Genomic DNA, 23,684 nt, shown 5'->3' on the forward strand with positions numbered 1-23,684 from the left:
ATATGTGTTCCAAATATGGTACGTTTATTTAAAAAAAGTATCAGTAAGTTCAAAAGAGTAATTCGCATCTAGTTTGATAATTTTCCGAGCTGTCGTACTGCCTCTCTTTCCTTCGTGCCCCCCTCTCTAAATCTATCTATTCTCAGGAGGAAATATAGCTACTCACTGGCCATAAATCCCCAGCAATACTTGATTAAGCTCTTAGTCATTGACGACCAGACAGTTCCTCGACACCTCCCCTCCCCTTCCTTCACCACACAAGACACTCGACGCATAAGTGGTCTCCGCAGCCACTGACCCTTCACTCACTACCCATTTGTGCTTCCCTCCTTTCCGCGTCGACTGTCGTCGCGGCCGCGCGTTGCGTAACTTACGTAAACACAGCCAACAAATGGCCGGAGCCACGCTTGTATTCACGAATTCATAACCACGTTTAGGTATTCATTACGTAGTCGATGCTTTATCCGGAATCGATACTTGGTCTCCATACTGATACTAAGTATCGATACCTGGGACGAGGGGTGGTCTGGAGTGATCGGGGGCCTTCGGCTGGGGCCCGAAATTGATTCACTGACTATTTTATCCGGAAATGGATTTTGAAGCTATTGTGGCTCTTAAAAAAATAGATAAAAGATCATTAAAAAAATAGAAATTTCGTTGGAAAAAAAGGCTATGAAAAATGAGAAATTGACACCTTATAAAATTTAATGATGGACTATGGATGCATTATAGATTGAACGAATGTTATCCTTGAAACTGCTCTGAAAACAAAAAAAAAAAATTAAAATAACCTAATAACCTTTTCCTAATAATCCAGCAACTTTTTAGAATAACCCTTTCAAGAAAGCATAAGGTTCTAGTCAGTGGGGTAGCTAGGAATTTCGTTCGGTAGGGGTCCAAAATTTGGGGGGAAAGTCTTTGAAAAACAGGGTACTAAATAATGGGTTTTAAAACAATTTTAACCCTTTTTATAATCGAAAAACTTCATTTGTTAAAGAAATATTTTTTAAATTCACGATTTCTCAATATTTTGTTTTCTTTTATGAAGGAAAATAATTTTTTTATATTTCGGGGGGGATCTGGACCCCCAGGCTCCCCCTGGCTACGCTACTGATTGTTATTTATCTTCTGGCATCTTTATTTTATTTTTTTGTATCATATTTTTACACTGAGTATGTTGCAAAGTTGCAAATAAATCCACTAATGAAAACTTAGGATTTTATAATTGCAAATAAACTTTGGTACCAGCAATCTGAGCCTTTTTTTATTACATCTTTTGTATACGCTTCACAGCATTGTGGGGGCCCCCAAACCTCGGGGCCCTCGGCAACTTCCGACCAGCCGACCTGGCCAGACCGCGCGCCGTTGCCTGGATCTCTACCTTCTTTTATCATCTCCTTTACCGCTGCGGAAGTCTTCAATTCCATTATTATTTTTAATGCACTCAGATAATTTTAGAGGAAAATTTCAAAATACAAATATGTGTTAGTGGTTGTTCGATCCCTCCTGCTTGGGTGTTGCATCACATAAACACTTGACACTTCTTTCCTTTCGATGAGAGCACAACTATGCATTTTGATAATTGCTTAGTCTATTTCGTTGCATTTCAACGTCCATTTAGACATATTTATGGAATGGTTCGGATAAAAAGTTAGTTATAGCAAACTTTACCGGTCCCAATGTTTAGTAATTAAATGGTATGCATGGTATAAACATAAAATAATCCAAATTTCCCTCATCTAATTCAAGGTAATTTAGTGCAATGGCTTCGAATATCTATTTGCCGCGTCGGGGAACGCTATGCAACACTAATGGTAAGCTACGCAGCTGACAACAGTAAATACGCCATTATCACTCAAAGAGGCACTTTACGATTGATAAGGCACCTTAACGCTTGCAGATGAGTCGTTCGTCTCTTGAAAACAGTTTTTGTCTCTTCATTAAAAAGCATATCTTCATCAAATTGAAATAGTGGTCAAGTGAGATGGAATAGAACCACGAATACTTTAAGCCATCTCCAAACGCTCGTTTCTTCTGACACAATTTCATTCTTCATTTCTGAACACATGTGGCCTCTCTTGATAATATAACTCTCCTATTCTCACATAGATATTTCTCAATAAGCGTTAGCATCGCTCATCCCTTCCCCTGTTACCGATTGCAACAGACATGATGGCTTACACTGTACTGTCTTTATCTTTACTCACAGTTTCCTTCCCGTGCCATTCATTTATCAAGTTTTAAACCCACAGTCCATCTCACCTTTACACATCCCTTAAAACTTTGATCCTTTGTTTAGCAAGTAGAGAATGTAATTTAACTGGATCACATTAAAACTGTAAGTATTGAAGGATGAGTATTAGCTAAGGTTTTTTTCCTGATAACACTGATAAATATTGTCCTTCAAAAACCTCATTTATTTACCAATGGAAAAAAGTGTGTTACGGGTCCGAAAGATGAGAGATAAGGAGATGACGTTCAGTCTTGGAAAAGGCAAATTATTCCCAACTTTCTTCTCTTATAATGGCGTGATGGAAATAGCGATCAAATTTTACTTTAGCCCAATGGTTGAACTCGAAGCTGGTTATTCCTCAAAGTAAAAAAGCTTATTCGTGCGACTTCACTAAAAATCCTGAGAAATGACTCTATTTAGATAATTACCAGAAACAAATGTTTCCAAAGAATATCAGTGAATAGGTTCAGGGGCGCCGACTTACAAAAAATATTGGGGGGGCCCAAACCGGGCACCTTGCCCCGGTAAATTTTATAAGCAGTGAACTTTAAGTTTTTTAAGCATTTTAGAAGAGTCATATGATCAACATTAGAACCCTGATCACCCGAATCTCAATATCTGGACACTCAGGGGAAAATAGACAAGCCGGACACATTTTTTCCTCACACCTGTAACGAATTTTTGGGGGGGCTCAGGCCCCCTCAGGCCCCATGGAGTCGGCGCCAATGAATTTATAGGTTTAGAAGAGCCTGAGAAAAGTCATACAGAAAATTCCTTCCTTTAAATTCACAGCCAAATGTATAAACAGTAAGTGTTCAATCCTATGATCAATCAACCTGATAAGGTTCCATTGACCATATAACTAATCACTCAAATGTTTCCCTCTTCTCAATGAAATGATCTATAAAATTAGTCAAAAGTTAGGCGACCTTCAATGTTAACCTTTTCTCTTATATTTAGAAATGTTACAGAAACAGCAGACTTACAGAACATTTATCATTGTCTCGGGGAGAAATGGAAACTTTTCGGCTAAAGAAGGAGTTCGATAGTAGTGTCTTTAAACTGTTTTGCTCTCTGATGTAAAACAATTTCCTCACACGAAATATTCAGTGAGTTAAAATACTTTTAGAATGAACATTTTTATAGCTGATTGGTCTTTTTTCGCTATAAATCTTTCTTTTAACACTTGTGTAGTCACCTCTTTCCCACAGGGGTTCCAATATTATAATAAATTCTCCACCATTTTCCACTTGGTTTACACAGTGCATCTTACACGGCTTTCCCTCCTGAATTAGACTTCTCTTGTCAGTTCAAAATACGGCCTGCTACCTTTCAATTTATCTATAAATCCTATCCTCTTCCTCCCCCGACTCTGCTTTCCCAACTATCTTCCCTCTAACACAGTTTTAAACATTCCCTCCCCCCTCAGTACTCGCTCCGTTCACACCTTGTCTATTCCTGTATTTCCTCCGTTCATCACCTGAAAGTTATTTATCCTCAACCTTTATCTTAATAATAGGGAAAGTAAAAGGAAAAATTATCATACCTTTGTTATTAAAACTACTCGAAGGCTACCCTCGTCAGCAGCCTTTGAATGTTTCTTTCTTTGAATGTTTTTCAGGGTAACTTTCATAATGTCTGACTCTTCGTCGTTCTTTTCCCTCTTCGTCCACTTCATTTCCTGCACTTCCTTCACTTCGTATAATCTCCTTCACGCCCAAATCTCGAACGCCTCCAACCTAACCTCGCCCTCTTCTCGCAATAACTGTCTAGTAACGCGTCATTAACTAACTTTCCACTTAAGTTAACGATTTGAAAAGAAATGTCTCCTCATTGCTCTTTCATATTCACAAACACCTCCTGGTATCCTCTCCTAATATCGTCAACGCCGCGTCCGTTTCCCTCTAATGTGCTGCCTTTACTTTCGTTCGACAGGTCTTTTTTGTTAGGAATAAAACACTCGCTTAAAAATTCTCGCAATCATCTTGAATTTACCAAGGTACTTGGAAGTCCTTGTCATTATTTGCCCCTATCTGACATTTGAAAATGACTCATGATATGTAAAATTTTTATATTTATGATACGGAAGAATGTTAGTAAATTTACAATATTTACCAAGAAAATTAAAATATGATCTACTTCAGTTATAAAGGATTAATTAGTTACGAAATAAGACAAAAACTCGTATGAACGGTCGAGTCCGAGGAATTTCCTTTTAGCAGTGGATAAATTGGATACCTGACTAGGGTACGTTCAGCCGATAATATTAAGGAAAAGAATCAAGCACTTTGCACACATATAATTGTGCGTTCGAGCCTCGATCGAGCCCGGACGACTCTCGAAGAGAAAGACTTGAAGTGGAGATAAGAGAATAGCTCGGAGCGCAGATGAAAGTGGGCCGGGAGTGAAAGGGGAAGAGTCAATCCGCGCTTTTCATTTGTTTACTCCGCGAGGCAATCATCTCCTCGGTTCGCCACAGACAATGTTTGGCGTCACGGCGTTTTTCTCCGAAATGCCCAAATTGCCCGAAAGAGCTCTCAGAATGTGCTTTTTGCTTTGCCGGGCCCACCACACCGAACTTTGCTCTAGCAATTCATCCCTGCCAATATTTCATATTTACATTCTCATTTGCACACTATGATGGCCATTATCAGAGACGAAAAATGTGTGAATACTTACGTAATAGTATTTCGTCATGTCGTAGTTCGGATTTCAGTTAGATACCAGGGTAAGAGTCGCTAAAACAACGGGTAAAATTCCCGTGGCTCTAATTCCTTTTCTAGGAGTTGAGAAAATAATTATAAAAACTCCCAGTTTGTAATGAAACAATATTTACATTTCCTTAATAATTTGGGCAATTCGCAAGTTTAGCTAACATAATTTAGAGGAAGGGATGAGAAACTGTAGAATATTCATAACGGGTATGAAGCTACATAACATGTGGCTGGATGAAATGATGATGGATGAAATTCGCCTCGATAACCTCGTTTGGCCATGCCGGGATTCGAATCAAGATATACCGCTTGCCGATCAAAGTATTCTAATGGTTCACCGAGAAATTTAATAATCCACACAAGAATGATAACATATTAAGGTGTGTGTGTGCGCGAGTGGTGGTTTGTTGATGATCGGCACATTAAAGATGACGATAATAATCGATTAAAACCCGGATCGGTGCCTGTTTATTTCTCGTGTGGAAAATAAATAAAGAATTTATATTGCACATAGGGTGTTTCGGGTTCGGTGACATTGCGCAATCGTATTGGTGATACTCGCTCAAAGCTCTCGGTTAGTTGAGCTTAAAGATGAATTGTTTCAGACAATTATAAACTCACATTTTCGTCCATCCTCAATAATTTTGTGTCCTGAAAAATTAAAAAAAGTTATTAAAAAAATTAAAAAGTATTGATTAATATGTCGAAAATACTGTATAGTGGTATGCTTTCATGGTAACTGCAAAGCACATCCAAAAAAATGTTCGCGTTGCCATAGCCCAGTAACAAAGGAGATGCGTCCTCATATTTTTTTACTTTAATTCAAATGCTGAGTCTAAAATGTTTCTATGTTAGCATGACCTTTTATAAATGATGGTAGCCATAAAACAGGCTCTCCTTATTGGCTGTCTAAAGTTACTCCTTTGTATGCAAACAATTCTATTCTGTACTTTTTTCTTTTTGGAGTAATAAACAATTTATTTATTATAAAATTATTAATTATTACAAAAAAATCTTGCAATGGTCTCCCCTACCACCTCCTGAAGCATTTCAGATCCCTCCTGATACACCCTGTGTATATTACGCTTGTTACCTTGAATATGATGATGACCCATTGAAACCCGATCCCGAGTCTGCGCTAGTTTAATTCAAGACTAGAATTTGCTAAAGGAGAGATTTTCTTTCGACAAAATGTTAGGAGAAATGGCTGAACGATGCTGTCGGGATGCTTTTCTTCATACATATTAAAGCCGCCAGAACAGGGTTCGCGGTTATTTCCTTGAAAAACGACGGGGGAGGGGAGAGAACGAGTCTTTTTTTTTATGTCTTCCCACTCCTACTGCGTCCCAGTTCGCTCCTCTTCACGCGTCAGCGGGGCGGCGGGCGACCTTGAGCCAACCTCACCAAAACACCCGACTCCCCAGTGGGAGATTTTCGCGCCCGTCATGATTGCCGCCTCGGCGTCTATCCGAGCGATTCGGGGAAATCCGAGAAGACGGGCGGAATCATGCCAGGGACACGTGCTCCGCCTGATCCAACGCACGCGACGGTCGCGAACGCACGAAGAACACTGGATGGGTCTTTTCATACGAGAACAATGTGCGATAACTAAGGCGCATCAGTGGCGCAGCGAGGAGAGGGGTTGAATATTTGAATATTTTATTATGCTCTAGGTAAAACCTATGAGAGCAAAAAATAGAGAATGCAGGAAATGTTCTACTCTTAATAAAAGGCATTTTGACAAAAATAAGGCATTATGGAGATTATTGCTCGGCTAACAAGTACATAGTAGATATTTATACAAAAAATGTTAAATATTCAATACTAAGAACAAAAAAATATAAGTTTTAACTTAAACAGTAATGAACACAATAATACATATACACATTTATGTAGAGAGTTTTGATAGCATCACAGCCTTAAGATGATAACTCTAATAAGTTGAGGAGACTGAGTTAAGCCCCAGACTTCAAATAGGAGTACAGCCTTCTTTTAAACGACTGAAGTGATTGTGACGTCTTTATATTTGGAGGAAGAGAGTTCCAGAATCTTGACGCAGTTGGATGAAAAGACTTGAAATATATATTGGTGCAGGCTTGAGGAATTTGAAGGTCAGAAACACGGCGGGTGGAAATTCCAGTAACTTTTTTGCAGGGGATGAATAATTCGTACAGGTATGCAGGAGTCTGTTTTTGGAATAAGGAGAACAGAAAAGATTGGGGGATAAAACCCCCCTCCCCCAGAACTTAAAGAATATTTTAAGTTTAATCAATTTCACTTAATTTGATTAATATCACTCAGTGGCGTAACTAGGAATATGCTTTGGAGGGGGCTTTGGGGAGGGATGAGGGGGGGGGGGTTAGTGGGGGCAACCTCCCTTGGAAACGGGGATTTAGGAAAAATTTTGAAAAAAGAACATGCCTGAAAATACATTTTAGATCATTTTGGCACTTAAAATTTAACTTATGCAGACGCAGTTGGTATGTATCAAATCCAGACAAGAAATTTAAATTATTTTTTCATTTCTCTGAGGGTTTTGGGGGAGATACATCCCCTCGTTCCTCCCCTCCCATAGTTACGCCACTGATATTACTTATAAAATAGTGTAAGGATCAATAAAATATCCCTCAGAAAACCGTAAAACTCACAATTTTGTGCCATTTATCTGAAGATTTTTCTAGGTGAGGGCCCTCGCACCTTCTGCTTACCCTGGCGGGTATTCCATCAGACCCCCCACTGTTAGTGCGCCCAAACCCCCCCCTAGCCTTGATTCCTGCCTGTGCTCCTGAGGCTCATAGCTTTCTCAAACATTTCTGAGTCGAAGGATCCGGAGAGAATTTTGTCCCAATAATATGAAGAATAGTGCTGGATACGTAGGGGTGATTTTCGGAGAGATTGTGTGCCGCGCTATCAATCGGAGATGCCGATTACTCATGATTGACGTGGAATTTTCGAAGCGTTTTCTTTTCTTAAGATTTATGAAATGAGTCCTATAATCAATTTGAAGCATCATTCACTATTGAGCTCTAAATTCCAGGCTGAAACTTAAGCAATGAAGAAAGGGAATTGTTAGAAGTCGTAAAAAGTTTTAAAAAATCGTAAATTTTCACAGTGATTTTGTTGCGTTATTTATTTTTGTTCGGTATGGTTACGGTTGTTGTCCAATGCGGGTGTAGATTCAGACAGAAACAGTCCAAAAATATTTTTTTAAATTATTACTTAATTTGAGGAAAGTTTGGAAAATAAAACCATGAGAGTCAAATTTTGCTGTGATAATTTGATACGTTAATGGTAATATTTGAAAATATATATTTTTATGAATTTATTCTCGCATGTAAAAATTTATTTTAACTTAATTTTCTGAGCACGATCTGATGACTGCGCAGGCAGTCATAGAATCGATTTTCTCAGCTTAATTTTACTTCCTCATTACAGTATACGGGATAATATCTGCCGAAACGTGCCAAATTCATGATTTAAATGTGGTACCTTGCTTACAGCAAAAGCGCATCAGGTAAATTACATAGAAACAATGTCGCAAAATTAAATTTCCTGAAAAAATTATAGATGCATAGGAATGAAGGGTCGTTAGAAAATTGATAAATAAATTAAGGTTCCTGCTCTTTTGCTGTCTCTTTTAAGGTTTTACAGTTGGGCGGATCGGAAAAATCGTTTTTTTTTTAAACCCATCTGGCCCAACGAAAAAATTTGCAAGACTGACAAGAAATAAGGCGTAAAGAATTTGAGAATTCTAGGTAAACCCCTGACCCTCGCTCAGCTTCATTTTATGTTGGGAGGCTCAAAAATCGAATAATTTAATATTTTATGGTCATTCTCTGTAGCTTTTGTCGAGTTACTGATCATGAGGACAAACATTTCGTGCATTTTGACGTATGCGCCACCGTTAGGCCACAAAATGTCAAATTTGAGTCCGCGAAGAAAATATTCCAACGCCCACGCAGCGTCACGGATACCAGAGCGGCAGGCCACTCGCGTACCCTCCCCGCACGCCTCTCCCCCTTCCACGCCCCGAATATAGCAAAATTCATCCAGCGTGTGCTGCTAGGAGGGCACTTATATTTGATAATATAAATCGGAAGGTGGTAGAAGGTAAAAAAGAATGCGTGGTGAGGCGACTTGTTCCTTTTTTGGCTCCTCGTCGGCGTTAAACAAATCGATGTATTCAACTTTTAGAGAAGCTGAAGAGTGTTATGATTTTTGACCCTCCCCCCATAAATGGCATTTGAGCGAGGGTCAGGGGTTCACCTAGAGGTCTCAAATTTTTAGGCCTAATTTTTGATCGGTCCTATGACTTTTTTTCATTGCGCCGGATGGCTTTGAAAAAAAATCAATTTTTCTGATCCGCCCTATTATACAGGCCTCTCAACTTCTAGATGGGATTAAGAGAAGAAAGTTTAGATCGAGCAAGTACTAAGCGGAGTTATAATACTAAGCGCCGTGTTTGAGGTAAGAATATTAGGCAAAAGGGGAAGAGGGAGGAAGAGAGTAGTATCAATAGATACAATGACAGGGAATAGATCTTACTGGAATTGAAAAGGGAGTTTATATTTTAGAACAGTCAGGGTTATTCAAAAAGGCCCTGTGTAAGCTTTCACGACACAACAAGTCATAAAATATATACTTCTCAATCGCTAAAATTTCACCTCTCTCTTGAGTCTGTGGATCGCAGCAACTTAAGAATTATTTGCGTTTGAAAATTTCTGGGTGATTCTCGTTTTCCCGGCAGAGGAAAAAATATTTCATAAGCGATGCATGTTTATCTTGGAATTTATTAACCGGTTGATCGTCTGCTGGGACAAGGTGATCAGACAACTTATTCTGGACGTCGGAGAAAATTGGTCATACCTATACAGTGGTGGATCTACTGGGGGCTATAGCCCCTCCTTGTGTTTTCAATTTACACTAGATAGAATACTGCTGGGAGATTACTCCCAATTAGCCCCCCCTTGTCCTTTTTCTGGATCATCCACTGGTCGAATGTAAATATAAGGGGCAAGTGACATCTTAAGTATTTATGCCGTTAAGGATCGCAAGATATAACGATGGGGAAAATGCTATATGTAAAAAGTATTACAATGCAGAATCTTGGAAATTTTTGCCCAATCAAATTATAAAAAAACAGATAAAATAGGAAAAAAATTTGGGATTATTCAGAGGTTCATTTCGTGTTATTGACTGTTAATCCACCAAATGTTCCCAGATAGAAACACAAAAATACTATTAACTTGATACAAAGCCACCACTAAAATGTGTAAGGTGGCTCTAAATGCACCTAAAAAAGTGTTTGAATTTGATAATACACGTTTCCTTTAAAATATGATAAACTCATGCTAATTTTTTATTGCATTTTTAATATTGACATTTTACACCTAAGAAACTTATGAGGCAATATTTCGAGAGATATAGAGAAATACTGACAGGGTCTAACACTCTCATCGCCAATAAATGTTATTCTTGATTGGTTGAAGTATAAAAAATTCACTTTTTACCAAGAAATACCGGAAAAGAAGGCTGAAGACGCTGGCAGGATAGCCAGCGAAACTGTTGTCCACAAACAAGCTGACGCGGAAGAAAACCCTGAAGAAATGCAGAGATTAATACAGTTGGTAACAAATCTGCTCTTATCGAGTTTAGCATCTGAATCATATGTATTATTTTATCTTGTGCACAGAATTAACCCACTAATTTCATCTCAAAGGATGGCCCCTGAAAAATCTTAGCGTGATCGTGAAAAGATCATAAGGAATAATTTAGGCAAAGTATAGAATCCCCTCTAACGTTAACTTAGGTACTAAATTGTTTATTGTGATCTAATTGGAGGAGAGGACCCACAGTTCCGGTCATTTTCAATATAAGGGAGGGAAGGGTGGAGAGAGACCCAGCGTTGGTGTTAGCCTGAACTTTACAAAAGGTGTCAAGCGGACAAAAGGATCCTATCACCTCATCAATTAATACTTTGCGTGCCATGGACGTAACATTACGTCCTAATAAAATGTCTGAAGATGACGTAGTTTGTAATATTGCACGTGGAACAACATTTTTTATTATTTCCTGGAATAAAATAGTTCATATTGAACATATTAAAAAAATTATAATGCATTTAATGGCTGTAAATCAATTGTTCCAACTTCATTTATTTTCAAAAGCAGAATGTTTTCATAGTTACATGATGTATTTAAAAATCAGCAAATAATTTTATCCATAACTCATTCATAAATTAAAACCAAAGCTCATATTTATTGAAGTACACTTCGTAATAAATATAAATTTTCTACTGATGTCTGAGAAAATCAAATGTATTTAGCCTAATGACCGGTTTTTTCATAAAGGCTTTTAAATCAGCGGCTGGCACTCAAGTGTTAAGATATCGGCTAAGGATTGCCGTTATTGAATGCAAAGTATGTTGGCACTATAAAATTGGCTCTTTATGCTCTTCGGACGAGGATTTTTTTTCGCAAAATATACCATTGCCAACTAATTGTACATCTATCTTGTCCCTTCAGTCCGAATCATATAAATGTTCGTATTTATATTATTATACCTTTTATAATAATTCTTGGAGTTTAGTTCATTGTAAAACAAGTTATAGCCAACGTTTCGATTTATTTAAAATCATCCTCAGGGCTCTTAACTTTGTACATATTTAACATCAATAAATACGTACAAAGTTAAGAGCCCTGAGGATGATTTTAAATAGATCGAAACGTTGGCCATAACTTGTTTTTTATTGACCTAAACTCCAAGAAATATTATAAAATGTATTAAACAAGGTCAAGAATAGAAGAGGAAAAAAAATAATTATTATTATTATACCCTGTTCGCTGCATTATCCTACCTATCTCCAACGTCTGTCAAGGATACGACAATATTTAGGATCATCACTTAATCTCATCAGGATATCTTATGATAAAACCATGGTTCATTAAAAAATAAACGAAATTAAATTCAATGTTCTTTAAAGGGAACACAGTCATGTGTAGTACTGTGTTCGAAATTATTATAAACCACAATCTATACTAGAATCAAAGCGAATAAAATTACATCGTAATGTACTTGAGAGATATTCTTGACTATCGATTAATGGCAACACAAATAAGAACTTCCATATTTTCCGATGACGATTGCAAAATTAAAAATACACTCTGAAGAATTGGCGTAACTAATTGGGGATTTAGGGGATAGAACCCCCCCCCCCACCCCAAAGCCTCAGAGAAATAAAATAATATTAAAACTTTAAATATTATTAAAATAAAATTAAAAACTGGTTTTGACTTATAATAACTGCATCTGCTTTAAGTGTCAAAGTAATGTAAAATCTATTTCCAGGTATCTTTTTTTTCAAAAAATTTCCCGAAATTTTGCGTGAGGGGTGGCCCCTACGTCAGGCCCCTTCATCCCCCCCAAAGAATATTCTTAGTTACGCCACTGCTCAGGAGTATAAACTTTGCCAAATTTCAGACTTTAGGCACAGCAGAGACATACAAATTAGTTGGCATCTGTTTCCTTAACTAAATTGACTCGTCAGAAGAGAGTAGCTAAAGGCGCCAATTACATGTTTAGACTCACTTTGCTTTCAATGAAGGCGATCCTTAGCCGATGCTTTAATTGAAAAGAGTAGAGGGTTTTATCATGAACGATCAGCCTTAATTATTACCCTCTGATTCACTGGAATTAGAAAAACATTAACCACAGGTAGGTTTCCGGTTGAAATGTTGTGAAAGAGGCGCTATTCACCTCCTTAAGGCAGCACCTTGGGTACGCGGAAAGCATATGGGATGCAGAGCAGAGAGATTTAATCAGCGAATTGAATAAAATTCAAAGGAAAGCTGCGCTATGCGTCAAAAACTGCTGCAAACGCACAAAGAACGTTAGCATTATTTAGGCTGGGAGCTGGGAGACACAGTCAGCGTGCTAGACATAGACTGCTTGATCAATTACGCATTTCTTTGCGATCCATCACAGCAACACCGAGAAAATCAACTTAAAATCTCACTATATATTTTGATCTTATAGATAAAATAAATATTTTTTCGAACAGAGAAGTGTAGGAATACGTTCTCCCCCAGCAACAAAGGCCTTTAAAAAATACTAGAAGGGACTCAGCCATCAACTCACTCCAAAGCCTAATTTTTTTGTAAGCAGCTGGTATCCTTACACCCCCAGCCACACGAATATTTAGGCGGGTAATAGGAAAATATGCAGATGTAAATGAAGATTTTTCGCGAAACACTGTTTTATGATAGAAATATACTTTTTCCGCAATACCATTTCATTTCTTCCATGGGGAGCATCCGATTAGGAATTTTAAAATTTTAAGGAGCCGCGGCGTAGATACAATTCAGCTCCATACCATAAAAAGGTAATGTAATCGCAGTGAGACATACTTTCTAAAACCTTTATGGAGTAATTTTCCGTAGATACTGAGAATTTAATATGCGATATGTGAGCTGAAGTATGCCGAAGTAACTGAATAGACGTCGTCTCTTGTGATAGGTCGTCTAGGTAATCTGCGAGAAGCAAAGACCTTAATAAAGGAATTAAACGTTGTCATATTTTTTAACTGAATAAATTGGGGAATTCTTCGGAACGAATTATTAACATCAGGCCAGAATTACGATAGCTGGGGAGTATGAAGAAAACACGTGGTGCGTGTAAATTTCAACATTTTTAATAAAATATTTTCTCTGAAAATCTCAAATTTATGATGAAAAATTTTGATCACTACGGTGACAAATGTAAAGTGAATGCGAACCACGCTTTTGTATTATAAAATTTGCAGCCGGTTTTATTATGTCTGATCATTGTTATTGATAATATGATAAAGCCTTCAGCTTTACCCGGCGGTGGCTGAATTCTGGTTTGCTTGAAGTCTTCTTATACCGAAGCTAATCCGAACGTTCAACTACCTCAAAGTAGAGTGGAAGGCTGTATCATCATATGGTATCTAACGATTTGATCGTTGGATTATTCTTCCTCGTAGAATAATCCCCCAAGGTCGTTAGAATATTAATTGCATATTGCTTGGTTTCGCTTATAGTAGGACCTGCCCGCCTTGTGACGGTGCAGGACTCCTCGTCCCGTCCTTCCTTCCCCGTCCTTTCCCTGAGGCGTCGTCGGGCTCTAATCGCGGCGATGCCTCTATCCTTTGTTCCTATCTGTCCTCCCCCTCTCGAGAGGCCCGGGCGTATAAGTCTCAGACTTGGTTCCCGGTCCTCGAGAGCGTATCCTTGCGGGGATCCGCCCTGGACCCCCGAACACATTGTATCATCATATGGTCTAGCGATTTGATCGATGGATTTTTCTTCCTCATAGAAAAATGCACAAAAATCGCTGGCATATTCATTGCTTATACTTGGTTTCGCTAATGGTAGGACCCACTCGCCTTTGTGACGGTGCGGGATTCCTCGTCCCTTACCTTCCTTCCTTATCCCTCCCAGGAGGAGTCGTCGGGCTCCTATCGCGGCGGCGCCTCCTTCCTTGTTCCTTCCCGTCCTTCCCCTTCTGGACGCAGAGGAGAAAAGCTAGCGCTTACAGTCCCTGCCCAAGGAGTGTAACCTTGCGAGCCCGCCCTGGAGTCTCATTACCACTGTATCATCATATGGCAATCGTTTACCAGATATTATAAAATTAAAAAAATCAGATATCTTTCGTGATACGTACTCCAAGGTACCTTTGGAATGAAGATTATCCGTTGATTAGTATGCTGGTTTTGGTTTGATTGAAGTGTGGAAATTTGAAAAAAATGTCATCATAATTGAAAATTTCCACCCAACGAAACCTGAGTGAATGTAGTCTTTCACCTGTAAAATTAAACGCGGGACCTAGGGCTAATGCACTATGGTTTATTTTCTTCTTTTTCGATTGAATAATTACGTGTGATTTTTTAATAAAATTTTCAAATTCATATTAATGTTTTTCATCTATTTTTGTCGGATAAAAAGCCTTACAAAAGATAGTGACTACGCAAAATAAAATCACTCAGAAATTCTCTCGACTCCGACCTTGCAATCAAGCTTGAGAAGCCGGTTACTGCACTGCAATTTTCCTGCAAAGACTTTTCAAGGTGCATCGAGTTTCGGATGAGGCCCAAGTTGTGCAATCGAATGCCTGAAGTACAAGTTTCCTTTACCCACGAACGAGATCTAAAATTGGACGTTACTTCAACTGGTTTTCATGACCTTGGGAAAAAATTGGTTGGCACCATCAGTGGGGTATGTGGTGCTAAGGGCGTGAAATATATTAAAAAATCTTGAAAATGAGGCCATCATTGGAATGCCAAATAAATGGATTAAATCAGCAATACTCAGCGTTTTAATTTTAAATTTAAATATAAACTTCGATGAAACATTTTCCCCGCATATGTAATTGTAAGAAATTAAATTAAATTAAATTTCCCCGCATAAGGAATTAAAGTAGCACTTAACCATGATTACAGAAAAATAAATTATTGCAGCATGAAAAATATCAGTTTTAACTGCAGCACTGCTGCGTCGTAATGCATTTATTGAGGCTCGACTCTAATTATAAAGTATTAGTTTGAGAAATTATAAGGTATTGCTCAAAATTAAGTATCTGTTTTCTACCAAGTGACTTTTAATTCCTTCTTTACTCACAAATTAAATTATCTCAACTGATTCTGTTTTTGCTGCGGAGTTAGTTGTGCAAAGTAATACTGTTTTCTGTACCTCCACATATGCAAATTTCGGTCGTAGTAATTTATGCAGGTTACACCTTAAATTTATCGATATGCAACTGTAATACTTAAGAAAAGATTTTTGCCATTGATTCAATATATTCGGTGATTAGTAGAGAAATTTCATAAATTAATGCTACCAAATATAAAAATTTAGAAGTATCAATTTATGCAATTTCACAATTAGGATTATTGCCTATGAATGATATTATCCTACTGAGATTATCTTCCACATTACTTTTACATAGACAACCAGATCTTAATATTCTGTGATTTTTTCTTCATGGATATTTTCTAGACAATCACTGCTCGGGATTGAATGAATTTGGGCTTGTATATTGAATACATTTTTCCTGTTTTCCGTCTAGTTAACAAAAGTTATACCTAGATTGATCATTTAATTTCTTTATTTTTATTAAAGTAATAAGGCCAGTGTAAATCCCGAGAAGATTAAGTACACGCAATTAAATCTGGTCCGTTGATTGGAATATTTTTTTGTGTTATATATTATAATTCTGTATGAATTATCTTCTATATTATTTCTATATTCTCAACTTATACGCAACCAAACTCTACGAATGAGGTACTAAAATGCGACGGCATATCTTACTTCCTAAATATTACTATTGTTTCCTAAAATTGGTTTTTAAATAATTAAAAAAAAAAACAAAAACACAAAACCGGTAAATATTCCCGACGTTAACGGCGCACAAACTGATACATTTGTTCATTTGCAACAATATCTCGCATGCTTTAAATAACTTTTATCAAAATGCGGCTGATTCCACATTCAAGTCTCCTGTTTATACGTAAGTATGAGTCATCATGTGCGTTTAACAGAGAATAGTGTAATTACTTCCAATGTTGTGTTTAAAGAGGTCCTCTGACCTCAATTTGTACATGAACATTCCAATTAAATTTGTACATATAACCCTGCCTTTTTTTCTACATTTTAAAATTAGAAACGCGCCTATCCCTCTGTGGACCCGCATTGAAAAGAGCGGGGGAAGCCCGCTGGGAGCGGGCGCATCGCGCTCGTTAATAATATTGTCATTATTTATGCTCAATTATCTTAAGAATTTCCTTATTTTTTTATTTCCCATCAGCCCCGTACGTGAAGCAGTGTCGCATGAAGGACCCGCACCTGATCGATTGCCTGACGTCGGCACTGCACCACCTGAGGCCTTATCTGGCCAAGGGAATCCCGGAGATCGAAATGCCGTCTGTGGAGCCATTCCGAATGGACGAGCTCTCGCTGTCGCTCACCTCTGGCCCCAACGGATATCGCATCGTCCTCAAGGATCTCGACATCTACGGCGCCAGCAACTTCACCGTCAGCAACCTCAGGTGGGTGAAGTCATGAGACCATCTCAGGCACTCCTCAGTAGTAACTACTATTGGCGCAATAAAGATATAACGCTGAACTTTAAGCATTTGTACGAAATTTTACCGGAGCTCCATAGGATCGTGTCATATATTGTTTTACTCATTGTTTATTCTCCGTACGTATCTTCAATATTCATATACTATATACTAAACCTCGGAAATCGAAATCTACCTTTTGCCCATTTTTAAAATCAAGGAATTGGTAAAATTTAATTTTAAAAAGCTCTTTGTAATGCGAAGATGTTGTTGTTTCCATATAAAATACAATGAAATGCACCAATAAGATACCATTGTAATGCTATAGAAAATATTTTTGTCATTGATTCAATCTATCCGGTGGTAAGTAGGGAAAAGTTCATAAATTAATGCTACCAAATCTAAAAATGTTGGAAGTATTAATTTATGTGGGTTCACACTTAGGATTATTACCTATGAATTATATTATTTTTGGTAATATGTTGACAAGTTTTTTTTAGGTAGTAGGTTGCCAGTGACGAGATGAAGAAGAAGACCGTTTCGCCGTTTTCATAGTTTTTCGCGTGTTCTTCTCCACTCTTTTGGCAGTAGAAGCTAAACGTTTACGTTTAAACAATGTTTGATGATTCATTTTTGTATTCGAATAAACAATGAGTAAAACAATACATGACATGGCCCTATGGAGCTTCGGCAGAATTTCTTACAAATGCTAAAAGTTCAACGTTCTACCTTTTTTTGCGCCGATAGTAGTAGTTATTAGGTTATCGACTGTAGTCATTAAGTGAGGTTTTTTCGGCTACTAAAGACAATTAGCACCACTTCCTGGTCAGAAAAGAAATTACTAATAACAATATTAACAACAATATTAATGGAGCTTATAAAAAAATAAGTCTGGTCCTGAAATCATGCTAAAAAATAAAAACGATTGCAAATATTTTTCAGTAAATAGCGCGAAAATCTTATGACTTGGGTGACAAGTTCGTGATTGTCACGAGCACTTAAGCTAGGTTTTCCTGAGATTATGACTCTCTAGGCACTCCCTCAATGATTCAACCCGAAGGTTGGTTTAGGTAGAAGAGGGTAGTGCTCACCCAAACCAAGTCATAGGTGTATAAATATAACCCATTTAGAGCAGGCGGGCTAGTTCGTATCCCTAGGCCACCTCGCACTTGGAGGTCTTTGTTTGGAGGTGTCCAAGGGCTTCAACCAGTAATCGAACACAGGACCCCTCGATCAGCAGCCAACGGTTCAAGCCAATCCACATTCTACCCACCAAGCAACCACGCTCCCCCTTATCCTGTCCTGAACTTCTTCCTTTTCTGAATTTCCGAGTACTTTCCCGCCCTACGCGCACCCACTTCATAATACTCCACATAGAATAGTTCTCAAAATATCGCTCTTTCAATGCTCACGTTTTTCCGCCACCCTTCTTCCTAATATTTCCTTCCTCAGAACTTTAATCCTTTATCCCAAAACGCATTGGAAAACTTTAATTGACATCAATGATGACAAACTAACATTAATGAAAATATTTTGTGTTATAATTGCTATTGCCTGCTATATCTCATAAATTAGTAGCATCACTTCTCAATTCAGTTTCTTACCTTTTACTACCATTCTTTTTGTAATATTATAAGTGCTCATTCCTTGCAATTGTTTGCTATTGGGCCTCTGTAATTTGGCAATATTGTTTATGTGAATATTTTTATTAAGATAAAGAAAGAACTTAAAATCTCAGAAAAAATAAGCGCAAGCAAGTTAAATACCTACTTATAATTACTGAGTTGAAATGCGTTTAACATTACACGTCCTATAATTATAATATTAAACATTTTACTTCAAGAAATCTAATATACGATCAGCTAAAATATGGCAATAATCGTAAAATAGTTTTATTATGAATTTAACGTTATCGCCATATTTTTTCCCTCGTAACCGATTACCTTTACACTTATTGGAAGGCTTTCAGAGCTTGAAGGATCGAAGGTTTTCCCGGCGAATAGACTGGAGGAAGAGTTCTCGGGTTTCCAGCCGGGTCCAAGGGTTTTTCTGCACCGACGCACAGTGGGCTAGAATCGAAAAAAGCTGGCCAAAACCTCAAAATCGATTTTTTTGAGCTAGGAAGTTGAAACTTCGCATACACATTCTCAAATAAATTGTGCATAACTACCCAGATTATTTTGGTCCTGTGTTTTCACTTTAACAATATATGTGAGGTCAAAGTTGAGCAAATTTAGCGAAAAACGACCACCCTCGATTTTTTCTGAAAATTGCCGACTTTATCCTCGTGCAGTGGTTTTATAAATAGTTTTATCGACAAAACTGTTATACCATCTTAATTGACACTTCTTTTTCTTTCATTTGAAGGGTTTTTAAAGATTTTGTTTCATCAATAACCATAGATACATAGCAAAATGGCGGAGCCTGTTTTCAACCCATTTTTTTACATAAACGTAGAAAAAAAGTAGACATTGTCACCGGCTTACACTAAGTAACTTATATCATGTCGTTCTTTGAAGCTTCTATATTGTGAATCTAAAGTCAAACCTTGCACCAATTTGCAACCCCGAATTTTAAATCGTTTTTTCGAACGCACGGACGACTCCGGTTCTGGTCGGAGGCGGCGGAGAATACGGCGACGCGGCAAGCGGGAGGATGCAATACGGTCTCGTTTACTTTTACGTGTGGATAATAGATATATTAGTCGCAGAAAATTATCTCCAGAAAGTAAAATTAATAAATATTGCTGCGAATGACTCTCATTATGCGATCGCTGGGCACTGCAAGAGGTGCACTGAAAGGTTTCTTTCTTTGAGTGCATTCCGTGGAGAATGGACTTAAATCGCGTGCTTAAAGTGGGGAAACGGACTCTTTTACTAACTAATAAAATTTTTAACAATAACAATTAATATATTCCTTAAACGTGATGGAAAATGGCTCAATACAGTACTTGATTTTGCCGAATTTTCCCAAATCAAGTACTGTCTTGGTGCTTGAAGAGTTCATTATTTTTATCCAGTAAGGTTATTTAGTTTATATTCTTGATTTAAAGCAATTAATAATTATTCCTTATGCAGCACAATTTACATGTTGCTCTAGTTTAGCCAGTGCAGATGGACGTCAATTCATGTTTTCAGGGCTGTATCGAGAGAACGAATAGGATAAAAACGAATGCAAAAGGAAGATTCAGTGACCATCCTCGGAGGCAAGAAGAACTCTTGCCAAGTGGATAAAATGCAACCCCGAGTATTATGTTATGTCAGATTAAGAGGCTCTCTCACTGAGTAATTGTGTCCAGGAAACATAATGAAATACACTTTTGTATGTTCCACAAGAGTTTTTAATCCCGACCTAGGTTTCGGCAGTACACACTGTCATTATCAAGCCATTACCACCTCCTCCCTGCCTTAGCCCCCTCTCCCTAAGCTATATAAGCTCGCAAAATGTTTGTATATTCACCTTGATAATGACAGTGTGTACTGCCGAAACCTAGGTCGGGATTAAAAACTCTTGTGGAACATACAAAAGTGTATTTCATTATGTTTCCTGCGAACAAGTTCCACCAAATATCGCCATCCAACCTTAAGCTGATAATTTTGTCCATGCAGCTCACAAAATTTCGGTGCAAGGGTGTTCGAAAATCTGAAATGCCAGGGATATAATATTAACCCCAGCGATGAGAGAGTGACGCGAGCATATGATTTCATTTACCCGAATGAAATTATTGCAGCAGAGGTTATATAAGAAGTTTCCAAAAATGGTTCTACATCTTACTGCGACTCGAATCTTAACGTGCATTTCCACAGATCCAAGTTTCGCGTCGCATATAAAGTGCACTTTAATTTGCAAACACGGCTTTGACAGCAGTTAGGACATGCGCAATATAATCTCACGTGGGAACGAGGGCCTATGTCTCATGAATTATTGCTCGTGAGCACCTTTGTGCCTTCTTGTTTAGGTAAAAAATGCTGTTCGTTAGGCGAAGCATGAAACAGGCACGAGTATTCAAAAGTCATCACAATTATTCTAGATTTCCTCTCCAAATAATTTAATTTTCTCTCTCTCTCACTGACGCTTTAAATACAATTATGGTATATCACCAACCGTACATAAGGTCTTCATTGACGGAGCTGACTTTGCAAAAGAGTCCATTCTTAATTGCGACAACTGTCAGGGGAAGCAATATAGGCACGGTATAAGGACGTGAGAAAGTTCCGTGAACGGTTGACTAGAAAAATGGCACGAGTGGCCACAAATAGGGATTTATTCCGAAGACAACTCCTGATGTAATAACTGATAATGACAAAAATTACGCCAATTAAACTGGAGGAAACACATACCTTGCCGAAAAATGTAATGGATCTGTTTTTGAAAAAGGAAAACAATGCTTTAGCTCAGACAGTGAAAGTGATAAAAACTCGTCAGATAGTGAATGAAAAACAGTAACCTTTTATTGCTGAGAGTGCTAATTGCAGTATGTTAGTTGGGAAAAGTGTAAATTGTGTTGCTTTTGTTTATGTTATGTCTGTATGGTAAAGTATTTCTGAAAAATAACCATTTTGTCAGCAGCGCAGTTTATTAAGAATAATGACGTTGATATATAGGTAAGAGATTTAAATCAATAATTTAAATTGAGCATAAGGCATAGTTCAAAATGAACTGTATTTCTTAGAACGAATACATTATTCGATGTGAGTAATATGCCTTCCGAAACTTTTAAAGCTAGCAGGAGTTCAAACCAAAAACAAGTTCGAAGGGATCGGTACACTACAACAATACTATAAAACGACTGTTGTCAGAAGGCCTTTAAATATGTATGGCAGGTTAGAAAGAGGAGGACATGGATCATCGAGGGCTCTTGCCTAGAAATTGAGCTTGTTTGTTAATAAAAGAGTCCGTTTCCCCACTTTAAGCACGCGATTTAAGTCCATTCTCCACGGAATGCACTCAAAGAAAGAAACCTTTCAGTGCACCTCTTGCAGTGCCCAGCGATCGCATAATGAGAGTCATTCGCAGCAATATTTATTAATTTTACTTTCTGGAGATAATTTTCTGCGACTAATATATCTATTATCCACACGTAAAAGTAAACGAGACCGTATTGCATCCTCCCGCTTGCCGCGTCGCCGTATTCTCCGCCGCCTCCGACCAGAACCGGAGTCGTCCGTGCGTTCGAAAAAACGATTTAAAATTCGGGGTTGCAAATTGGTGCAAGGTTTGACTTTAGATTCACAATATAGAAGCTTCAAAGAACGACATGATATAAGTTACTTAGTGTAAGCCGGTGACAATGTCTACTTTTTTTCTACGTTTATGTAAAAAAATGGGTTGAAAACAGGCTCCGCCATTTTGCTATGTATCTATGGTTATTGATGAAACAAAATCTTTAAAAACCCTTCAAATGAAAGAAAAAGAAGTGTCAATTAAGATGGTATAACAGTTTTGTCGATAAAACTATTTATAAAACCACTGCACGAGGATAAAGTCGGCAATTTTCAGAAAAAATCGAGGGTGGTCGTTTTTCGCTAAATTTGCTCAACTTTGACCTCACATATATTGTTAAAGTGAAAACACAGGACCAAAATAATCTGGGTAGTTATGCACAATTTATTTGAGAATGTGTATGCGAAGTTTCAACTTCCTAGCTCAAAAAAATCGATTTTGAGGTTTTGGCCAGCTTTTTTCGATTCTAGCCCACTGTGCGTCGGTGCAGAAAAACCCTTGGACCCGGTTGGAAACCCGAGAACTCTTCCTCCAGCTTGCAGAGCTTCATGGTATCCCCCTCGGTAAAAATGGCCAAATCATATACTTAATCCTATACTTTTATGGTAATTTGGTTGTCGATACCTCCTTAGTTAATGAAAATGTTTTCTTATGGTAAATATTATTTTACAAGGGGCATAATTCAAATCCATTGAACGACTAGGCGATAAAAACTCTTTGTAAGGGTCAAAGACTCGAATACTGTGATTCAAAAGTTATTAACGTGAGAACTAATTGGTGCAATGAAAATATTTTGTGCTATAATTGCTATTGCCTGCTATATCTCAAATTATTTGTTGTCGATACTGAATAAAACATCACCCATCGTTTTACGCAACACATTTATTGACATAAACGATCGAGATTTCAGCGCGAAACGTAATTACCGGGTGGCATTATCAGGGACAATGAACCGAGTAAGAAAATAACAGAATGAATTACATTCTTTCATCATAATAATCTTCCACCTATTGTCACCCTGAAATATTATACTGAAACTGCCCGACAGCTATTTTTCATATTCATTACCACAGCCAGAGAGATTTAATCAATTAGCCCTGAGGATGGAACCCGACTCATGTTTCGAAACGTCGGCAGAATGGAGACAGACCACCCGGCTGGAAGCCAGAATAGCCTTTTTCGAATATATACGCCGGGAAATCATCAGATCTTACTTAACCAGAGGGATGTTTAACAATCTTTTTAGAGGGTAGACTTTTTGTGCGTGAGAAATTGAACTGATGGATACAACTTTTGTATCACTTCATGGTGGAAGCTCACTGAATTAGTTTTAAGTTAAAGTTCTCTTAAATCTTTGCATATATTATCATCTTTTGTTATATTTCTAAGACATTTGTTTCTCATTTTACACCCGAATGGCACAAATCGATCGGAACAC

The 23,684-nt window shown here is 37.8% G+C and overlaps 1 protein-coding gene across 2 annotated transcripts in view; it reads left to right on the forward strand.

The window, feature by feature from the left end:
- Nucleotides 1-23,684, forward strand: part of LOC124161268 — a 52,314-nt gene that overhangs the window by 18,642 nt on the left and 9,988 nt on the right. For both annotated transcript variants that reach the window (XM_046537556.1, XM_046537557.1), the window contains one exon: nucleotides 16,768-17,008. In XM_046537556.1, coding sequence (XP_046393512.1) covers nucleotides 16,768-17,008 — 241 coding nt within the window. The remainder of the gene's footprint in view (nucleotides 1-16,767; nucleotides 17,009-23,684) is intronic.

Source organism: Ischnura elegans, chromosome 6, assembly GCF_921293095.1.
Source record: "Ischnura elegans chromosome 6, ioIscEleg1.1, whole genome shotgun sequence".
NCBI classification, from domain to species: domain Eukaryota; kingdom Metazoa; phylum Arthropoda; class Insecta; order Odonata; family Coenagrionidae; genus Ischnura; species Ischnura elegans.